Below are 9,502 nucleotides of genomic sequence, written 5' to 3' on the forward strand. Positions count from 1 at the left end.
GCTCCCACGTTTGAAGTTAATAACTGGAAGCGCCTATCACCGCCGCCATCGGTTGCGCGCCTTATCAGCGCGGCACATCTATCTCCTCGCGGAACAAAAGGCGCACAGAGGCGCGGGCAGCTGCGCCCCGGCTTGGTGAGGGCGCGGGGGGCGGTGGCGCGCAGCGCCCGGTCCCCTCCCCCTCCACACCCGCGGCCTGGTCTCAGGTGAGGCCAGCGCGGCGGGCGCACAGCTGCGAGGGCCGCACGCACAGCCGCGGGCAGAGGGCGGGCGGGCGGGCGCCGCCGCTTGGTGACAATCAGCGCTCGCATCTTAACTCGGCAAGATCTGCCAGAGGGAGGAGGCGCCCGGGGTGGGGGCTGCGGGGGGTCTGCAGGGAGGGTGCCCAGCCCGCCTGCTGCGCCCCCACTCCTGCCCGGATCCTGGCCGCGCGGAGGGTGTGCAGCGGACGGGGAGGGGGGGGGCTCGCCTGCGCGCCCGATGCGGTCCCAGTCCCCAAGGCGCACCCTTGGCCGACCCAGCTGGGCCCCGGCGCTCGCCCTGCTCGAGGCCTTATCGGCGCTGTCGATCGGTTCCCAGCCTGAGATCTCCTGCCCGCGCTATCTGTATTTCTCATCACGCTGAAACACATACACACACGCACACACGAGAACAGACCCAACAGAGGCGCACAGGGGAGGAGGGGAAAAAGAAACCAGAGAATCAGCGCAGATCGGGGACCCGTGGGTGGTTTTAATACTTAAGTTGACTTGATAGAAGGCGACTTTCAGAAAACAGGTCCCGCTTGCACACTGGGGGAGTGGGTTACGGGAACCCAGATTTATGCTTGCGTGGCCCCTTTCTAGGACCTGAGGGGTGGACACTTCCCCAGGCGCGCGCACACGGGATCCAGGTGGCAGTGGTCATGTGGACAGAAGTGGCAGTGCCTGGGCACCTGAGGCTGGGCAGAGGGCTGGGCCCCCCTCTTCGCTTCCCATCTGGCCTGGGAGACGCGACCCCCGGAGGAAATCTCGTGCCCAGGCCCTGGCAGCGAAGGCGCGAAGTTATTGGCGTGAGGTGGGGAGCGGCGCTTCCTGTGTGCTCACGCTCTCGCTCCTTGCGAGTGGCCTAGAGCGCGCGGCGCTGCTTTTATCACGGGGCTTTGGCAGTAAGGACTTAGACCGCGCCGTGCCCCTGGGGAGCGGACCGCGGGCAGGATGGGCGAGAAACATGGGACGCAAGCAGAGGCGACGGTGACCTGGGGCCTAGTCTCTGGAAGCCCCCCTTTCCTGACTTGGGGTAGTAGGATAGCCCCCTCGAATGAGCGGGGTGCGTGTGTGTGTGGGGGGGTGCCTCCTTGCTGCACGTGCGGCATTGGCCGGGACAGAGAGTAAGGTCGGACCTCCAGGAGGCTGTCCCTGGGCAGGGAAGGGTCGAGTTCGAGACCCTAGCGACAGGGCGCGGGGGTCTGCGCGGCTGGAACCGAGCGCACGGGCTGCGGTGGCTGCACCGGCCCCCCATCCCCAGCCACGCGGCTCTAGGGCCAGCAGAAGAGGTGGTGGGAGCGGGCCGGTCTCCGCCACTTAGCCATGCATTTCCACGCGGCCCGGGTGCCCCCTCTCCCTCCCAGGTCTCCCTGTTTCTCCCTCTAGATACAAAGCCTGGGAGAGTCAACCGCGCGGCGAGATAAGATCACAATTTCAGCCCGTCCCGACAGAACGATCTTATCAGGATGGGACTTGCAGAATGGAATATTTTAAACTTTATCTGAGCCCAGATCGGGGCCGCCTTATCGCCGCACCATCTCAGGGATGCGGGGGAGGGGCAGGACGCGAGCTGGCCGCGCCCCCAGCCGCCCCGCTCGCGGCCCTCCGGGCGGACGCTCCTCCCGGCCCGACCCCCGGTCCCTGAAACGAGACGCGGGGGCCCGGCCCGCCGGCGATTAGATTACCGTGCGCGGGGGGCGCGGCGCGGGGTGAAGGTCGCGGGCAGGGCCGGGCCGGGCGTGTGGGGGCGGGCCGGCGGGGGCCGGCGGGGGTCGGGGACCGGCGGGCAAAGTTTGACTCACGCTTGATCTGCCGGGGGTTGCTCTGTTTCCTCCTGGACATGTCTCCGGCGCCGCGCGCCCTCCCGGCGGCCGCCTCTAGCCCCTGGCGGGCGGCGGCGGGCGGCGGGGGCGCGGCGGGGCCGCGGGGCGGCTCATGCCCCCGGCCCCCGGGCTCCGCGGCCGTCCCGGCCCGCGCCCCAGCCCGCCGCGCCCGGCCCGGAGCCGCTGCGGAGGCCGGAGGCAAGGCCCTGCGCTGCGGGCGCGCCGACCGCCGGGGGCGGCGGGCGGCGGACTGCTGCCAGCTCCTCGGCTCCCGCGCAGACGCCGCCGCCGCCGCCGCCGCCGCCGCCGCCGCTCGGCTTTTCTCAATGGAACCTGCGGGCAGCGCGCGGCGAACCGGGCGGCCTCGGCCGGGGCGCTCCCGGCGGGCGGGCGGGCCGGCGCGGCGGGGGCGGGGCCTGCGCGTCCCCGGCGCCTCGCCTCCGGCCCCGCCCCCGCCGCGCCGGCTCCGCCTCCCGCCGCGCCAGCCCCTTCCCCGGGCGGATCCAAATTCCCTGCAGCCCGGCCCCGCCCCCCCGCCGCCACGGCCCCGCCCCCCCGCCGCCACGGCGCCGCCTCCGCCGCCACGGCCCCGCCTCCGCCCCGCCGCGCCGGCCCCTCCCCCGGGCGGATCCTGGTTCCCCGCAGTCCAGCCGGCCCCGCCCCCGCCGCGCCGGCCCCGCCCCACCTGGCCCCGCCCCCGGGTGGACCTCTGGCTTCCTTAGCTCCTCCTTCAGTCCCGCAGCTTTGTCCCCAGGCCTGGCTCTGATTCAGCGACCTTTCTGTCCCGCCGCCCCGCGGCTCCGCGTCAGGCCGATCTTCGGGCCTCTCTGGACACGCCCCTAGGGCCTAGCTCCTCCCCCCAAGCCCGGCCCGACCCGGCTCTGCTCGCCCCCTCGCTCCGCCCCAGGTTTCCCGTGGCTCCGCCCCCAGCCCCCCGGCCCCGCCCAGGACCCCTGGGCTCGACGACTCGCCCCGCCCCCCGCCTGAGGGGTGAGGGCAGCAAGTGCCGGGTCAGGAAGCCCTAGGCCTCGACGCCCCACTGTGTCTTGAGCCAGATTTGGGGTGTGGAGTCCGCTGTGGCCGGGTGGGGGCTTCCGTCTGAGTCTGCGGTGGAAGAAGCATCCCTGGGGTCCGCCGTCCAAATGAAGTGTGGGGACCTCCGGGCCCTCCTCCCCTGGGCTCCGGTCTGATTGTAAATCCGGGAGGGTGTGGAAGCCAGCCGCCTGTCCCTGCTCCCCCTGCAGCAGCCCGTTCCTCCCCAGGGCGCCCCTGCTGAGGGGCCGGGGAGGAGGCCCCTCCGTGGGCTGAGCCGGCACCTGCGTCCCCTCCCGGCCTGGGACAGAGTCAGTACTGTGTGTTGTAGCCCTGGAAATGGAGACCGACTCTCATGTCTTTGGGGATATGTTCATGGGATCCCAGAGCCCCCCACCCCCCACCCCCTTTTCCGGTGCAGCTCAAGTCCCAGAGCATTAAGAGCTGTGTCCCCAAGCTGAATTGTGTTCTTTTAATATTCTTGGCCTGCATTTGGTACCTGCTCCCTGGGCCCTGCATTCAGAAGAAATAGGGGGGAGAGCAGGGCCCAGGGGTGACCAGAAGACCTTTGCAAAGAAGACACCTGGGTGCCTGTCCAGATGATTATCACAACGGTCACCTGCAGAGGCTGGCCTTGTGCTGTGTGCTCTGCCTGTGAGACACTCCTGTTATCTGTGCCCCTGGCCCATGGAAGAGAAGGGCTGCCCCTGGGGCCTGGGCACTCTCTCTGGCACCACCACTGCTCTCCAGGGGCCTCTGGGCAGGAGAGTGGCTGCTGGGCAGCCTCTCAGTCAGGAGGCTGAGGTCCCCCCGGGACCACATGTCCACCACTGGACAGATGGGCACACTGAGGCCAGAAGGCCAAGAGACACGGCTCACCAGCTCTTCCCGCTCCCTGCCCTGGGCCAGTGGGTGCAGCCTTCCTGCAGCGGCCTGGTGCTTGGACCCTCTCTGTGGGGGGGAGTGGGGCCCACGGTTGGCTCGTTCGCTCTGGGCTCCCACCGCTGCGAGCTTTCCGTGGGCCTTGCCATCATCCCCAAAGCGGGGTCTCTTTACAGGGTGGGGACCTGGGGGTGGGGCGGGAGGGGGCTTCCTAGAAGCGGGGCTGCGAGCTGGCACCAGGGCTGGCCTTGAGGCCCCATGCCCCGGGCTGGCGCTGCTGCGATGGCCGGAGGTGTGTGTGGTGGAGGATTGTGAAGGTCAGCGGAAGAGAGAGGGTGGGACCGGTCAGTGGGATTTGGGGTGCAGGGAAGACAGGCATCGCATCGGCTACTTGTTTCTCATATACAGTTTAAAAACCCGAGGCCCCCGAGAGGAAGGACACGTCCGAATTTCCCAGTGACTGAGAGGCAGAGGTGGGTCAGAAACAGAGCCCGCTGACTAGGACCGACTACCATTTTGGGGTATGCGTGAAGATGTAGAGCTTCTTGTGTAAAAGTTAGGAATTTCAGGGCAGCCAAATTAGAGCATTAAACCAAGCGCACACGCCCATGAGGCCATGACAGTCCTGCCCCAGGCCAGAGCTGTTTCCCCAGCACCTTCCTTCTATACCTTGCTCCTTCCTGCTGTCCTGTGGGGGGAGGGGGAGGTCATTACCCCACCGTACGGAGACGGGGAGACAGTCTGCAGCCTGCGGGGACCAGTGACGATGCCATAGGACCTCGCCTGCGCAGGTCCCACACCCTCAGGGGAAGTCTGTTGATAATGGCCACATGCTGAGGAAAGAGGAACCAGAAATGCTGTCAGAGGAAGGCCTGTGTGAGTTCACAGTAGGAGCCTGGGGAATCCAGGGTGGCTATCTGGAGAAGGTGACATCTACGCGTGGCTTTGCAGGGGTCCCTGATCAGGTGAGAGAGGAGGGGCAGTGTGGGGTTGCTGAGGGTGTCCAGGCTAAGCCCACCCGGCCGCCTCCATTCCCCGCGGACTGCCCCTTGTGCACCCGTCTCCACCTGCCCCTGCAAGTCCGCACGGATGGCCAGGGCTCACGTCGCCATTGGTGGAGAAGACAGGGCTGTGTTCAGCCGGAGTGCAGGGCTGTCGATGCTCGATGTGGAGCTGGGCTGCCTGGTTGTCCCGGCTCACTGGATCTGAGCTTTCTGGCAGCTGTCTGCTGGGGTCCCAAGACTCCCTGGAGGCCTCCTGGGCATGGCTTTGACCTGGGTGCCTGCTCTAAGGGCGATGTCATCACCACCGTCCGTCCCACCTTTGTGAGCCCGACTCTTGGCTGGTTTGTATTCTCTCACGACACACTGGCGCTGTGCTCTGGAGGTTAGGACGTCGGAGTCGCCCTGGCAGAAACTGGCAGGGCTGGGCCTGGAATACATAAGACCTGCTTTCAAGCACCCGGTGGGCTGTCGTGGGGGTGAGGAAGACACTGAGGCTCCGAGCGGTCCTGCAGCTCAGGTGATGTAACCCCAGGCAGCCGTACTCCAGAGCCCAAGTTCTTAAGCCTGGCCTGGGAGCAGGGAGAACTGGGTCCAAGTCCCGCCTCTGCCATTTTGGAGGGTGTGACCCTGACCCGGTCCTTAATCAGTTGGGTCCTTGGTTTCCTCCTACGTAGGTGGGGGTGGGGGTGTGACCCCTCGGGGCTCCTGTGGCCTTGATCGCACTGTGGGCTGGCTGGCTGTGGCCATGTTCCGTGCCACCTCCCCACGAGGAGGGCTGCCCCAGGCTGGGCAGCTGCAGGGGGTGGGGAAGGAGCTTCCACGTGCCAAGCCCTGCACTGGTTTTCGGGCTATGACCAAGGGAGCCACAGAATGTTTAAAAACTTAAGGTGGCCCTTGAAGGAGGAAGAGGATGCTCAGGAAAGAGTGATGGGAAAAGGGCTTCCTCAGCTAAGGAAAGAACAGGTGTAGAGGTTGGGGCAAGCTCGGGGCTGGAGCAGACTGGGGGTGCGTCAGGAGGCCAGGCCAGAGGGGCCAGCCCCCTTTCTGTGTTACTGCCTCCCAGTGTCTGGGATTTCACCTCCTTACAGCTCTGAGATGCACCCCGATACAGTGCCATCACCCCACCCTGCTTCGGGCCCCTACCACCCGTCACCACTGCCATCGCTACCCTGCTTGTCCCCACGGCCACCGCTGCCCCCCCTGCAGACTGAAGCCAGCGGGACCTTCCCAGAAGCCATCTGTGATAATCTCAGGATCTGCCCTTGCCCTGTTCTACCTTCTTTTCTGAACCTCCTTGGTGGGGGTCCAGGTGTCCTGTGGCCCCGGGGCCCTCGCACAAGCTGTTCCTGCTGCCGGGGGCACCCTCCCTCAGGGAAGCCCCTAACCTCTCCCCGACAAGGTGACGCCCTCCTCTCTGTTCCAGCTGGCAGGGCCCGGCCTCTCTTCTGTGGCACCTGGAGCCCCATCGTCTGACACCAGCAGGGACAGGAGTGACACACGGGTCAGCGCACAGCCTCCTCGTGACAGCTTTCTGAAGGAGGGACCGTTAGAATTCCCATTTGCCAGAAGAGTAAACTGAGGCTCAGAGAAGTGAAGCCACTTGCCCGAGGCCGCGCAACAGGTAAGCGGCCGAGCCAGCTTCCTCCCGAGGGAACCCACACACGCTGTTCCAGAGTGGCCGCCGGTGGCTGCGTTGGAGGAAGGGGGCCCCAGGCTCCATCTGTGGCCCCTGCCTGGGCCGGGCCTCGCTCCCCCCGCCGCGGGTCCGCCAGAGGTCCTGGAGGTGCCGGCAGCCGGCGGGGCCCACGCTGACATTCATCAACACCAGCTCTGTGAAGGGTTTAATTAACTTCCTGTTGCAATGGGGGGATAATGAGTTTTAAGCACCACGTGACTCTGTAAGGAGGTCAAACGGCTGCGAGGATGTCAAAATAAATTAAGTTAGGAATCGGGAGGCCGCCCGGGGGAGGGGCGGGGGAGGGCCGGACGGCGCTGCCTGGGCCACCCTGGGGCAGGCCGCTGCCTCTGTTGCCTGCATCGTGGCAGGGTGGGGGGTGGCTCTGGCCTTGGAAACGGGACCCCATCTGATCTGCACTGCTCACCGCCTGGGATGTCTGGGGGAGAGAGAGCTGGCCGGGGTCCACGCCAGACGAGGTTCTCCTCCCGGCCTTGGTGGTCCTCTGTGAAACCAGCATCTCTGATGTCCCGGGACACGAAGGCTCTGGTCCGCGGAGGGTCCTCGCGTGCTACTGAGGGCCGCCCTTTCACGCGGCTGCCCAAGTGTGGCCCCCTGACCCGGCCGGGCAGTGCTGGGCGCCGACAGGAGACATTATCTGGATATTTCCCAATCTCCGAGAGTTGGGGTCACGTGGTCATATCACCAGCTAGGAAATGCTCGTGTTCTCATCTGCCTCCTTCCTTTCTCCTTCTCCACTTCTTCCTCCCCTCCCTTCTGCCCTGCACCCTTCCTCCCTCCTTCCCGCCCCAAACACGTAGGGAGCCCCTACTTGAGGCACTGCAGTTGTAAGTGTGAACAACACATGCGTGATTGGAGTCTGGCAGGAGGGCGACCGTGGCCACGCAGGGTCGGCTACCACGGTCCACGGATGGTGGACAAAGAGGGAGTGCTATCAGGGTAAAGGGCTGAGGGAGGGGAGGGGACAGCCTGGAGGATGGCTGTGGGGAGAGGGTCCAGGCAGAGCCCGGGAGCCCCGGCTGCGTCCAGCAGGCCACAGTCCTGAGCCCTCGGAGGGAGCCTCCGAATGTTGGGGCCGGAGAAGCTTTTGGTGATTATCGTGCCCATTTGATGGCCGGGAGAGCCGAGGTCTGGAGGGGATGGCGGCAAACCTGAGGTTTCCTGCTCCAGCCAGAGCCCTGCTGCCCCCTGGTGCTCACCCCACGTGGCAGAGCTCACTGCCCTCTTCCCCAGGGCCCTGAAACGGGGTGCAGCTTGTTCAAGCCTGGCCAAACCCTGGGCCTCGGGAAGGCCCGTCCTGCCCCCCTTCCTGCCTGGGGGCTCCAGGGAGGAGGCCAGTGGCCTTGAGCTGCTGCCCACAGGCCACACTGTGTGGTCAGTGAGGGAGGCACTGCCCTGTGGGAAAGGGGTCGTGGCCTTGGGTGCCCAGGCTCAGAGTGGCCAGGAAGGAGAGAGAGCCCGGAGGGATTACCATCCCACAGCAACAGGCCCTGGGGCTTACTGCCACACACTGCACTGGGCGGGGAGATGGAGGCTGGAGGGATGCGGCCTCGGGGCTGGACCTCCACAGCCCACACGAGCACAATCGCAGGTGACAAGGCAGGGCCCAGGGGCCCCCAAGTCCCATCCCGTATGGGGGTGCCTCAGGAGCCCCAGCGCTGGGGAGCACCCCAGGGTGTGAGGACTCAACTCTTCCCTGGTGGCTGTTTGCTCCTCTGAGACTGTCTCCGTGGGTCCCTCTTAATCCAGAGTCTTTCCACTGTGTGCGCGTGGCCGTCTACACTTTCCCGGGGGATGGGACTCTCAAGCATCTGCGGCCCCGGGAGCTTAGGAAAGCCCATGTTAAATAATATTTTCCGGGGGGTTCCCCTGAGCGGATGTGCCATGGGAAGCCTGGCCCTTTAAGGGGGTCGGGGCCGGCATGCCTGCTCCCACCTCCTGCTTCCCTCCCTCTGGCTGTCCCCGTGCTTCCCGCACCTGCACCCCTCACCCGGCCCCAGGAACCAGCAGTCCTGCCCTGTTCCTGGGCTGGTGGGGCTGAGGGGTCGGTGGGGTCAGGCTTTGGGCCCAGGGCAGAATGCAACTGAACAACGCAGCCACTTATGTGATCTTGTTGCTGACACGGGCTCTCCCAGCCACCCACCCTGCCTGCCTTGGGGCGACTCCCGGAGGGACCCTGAGGTCACGGGGTGAGCAGGCACGCTGGTTTCCCAGAAGGGACGAGCCAGGCCCTCGGGGCCCAGGGCCGAAGCGGCCACTTCCCCGGGGCCTCAGGGAGCTGTGGCCCCTGAGCGGGGCCTGTGCAGGGGCTGCTCCCGCCCCAACCCTCTCCTGTGTTTGTGCGGCCCACTCCCTGGGCTCCCACTGCGCTTCGGGAGCCTGCCCAGAGGCGTCTTGAAGGCCAGGCCCCCCACACTGGACGCAGCTGGTCGGGGTGAGGTGGGGGCTGTGCAGTAAATGTGTGTCTCTGAGCCCCTCAGCGACGTCAGGGCGCTTTTTTTTTGCTGGAGGAGGGCTGGTGGCTCATCCCGCCCCCCCCCCCCCCCACCACGCCAGCAACCCAGCTGGGCCGATGCTGCCACCTGCTGGCCAGCCAGCGGCGTGCGCATCTGACTTGGAATCGGGGTTGGGGCCTGTGCTGGGGCCTATGATTTCCCTCCGGGTTCCCAGCGAGCCGGCCGCTCCTGGTTCCCGGCTGTCCCAGGTGTGAGGAGTTGAACAGGGGCCCCAGGGGTCTGGATCCCCCAATCACCAGATGGCCGTTCTCAAACATAACTCAGACTGACTCCACCCCAACCCCGTGCCCCCTTGTGCGCCCCA

The 9,502-nt window shown here is 66.4% G+C and overlaps 1 protein-coding gene across 1 annotated transcript in view; it reads right to left on the reverse strand.

Annotated features, from left to right (window-relative positions):
* The window catches only part of ZFPM1 (zinc finger protein, FOG family member 1), a 65,995-nt gene extending 63,817 nt beyond the window's left edge, over positions 1-2,178 (reverse strand). Inside the window, exon 1 of the mRNA XM_027076398.2 lies at positions 2,048-2,178. Coding sequence (XP_026932199.2) covers positions 2,048-2,087 — 40 coding nt within the window. The 5' untranslated portion in view covers positions 2,088-2,178. The remainder of the gene's footprint in view (positions 1-2,047) is intronic.
* Positions 2,179-9,502: the final 7,324 nt, after the last annotated feature.

This window comes from Acinonyx jubatus, chromosome E2, assembly GCF_027475565.1.
Source record: "Acinonyx jubatus isolate Ajub_Pintada_27869175 chromosome E2, VMU_Ajub_asm_v1.0, whole genome shotgun sequence".
In the NCBI taxonomy this organism is placed as follows: Eukaryota; Metazoa; Chordata; class Mammalia; order Carnivora; family Felidae; genus Acinonyx; species Acinonyx jubatus.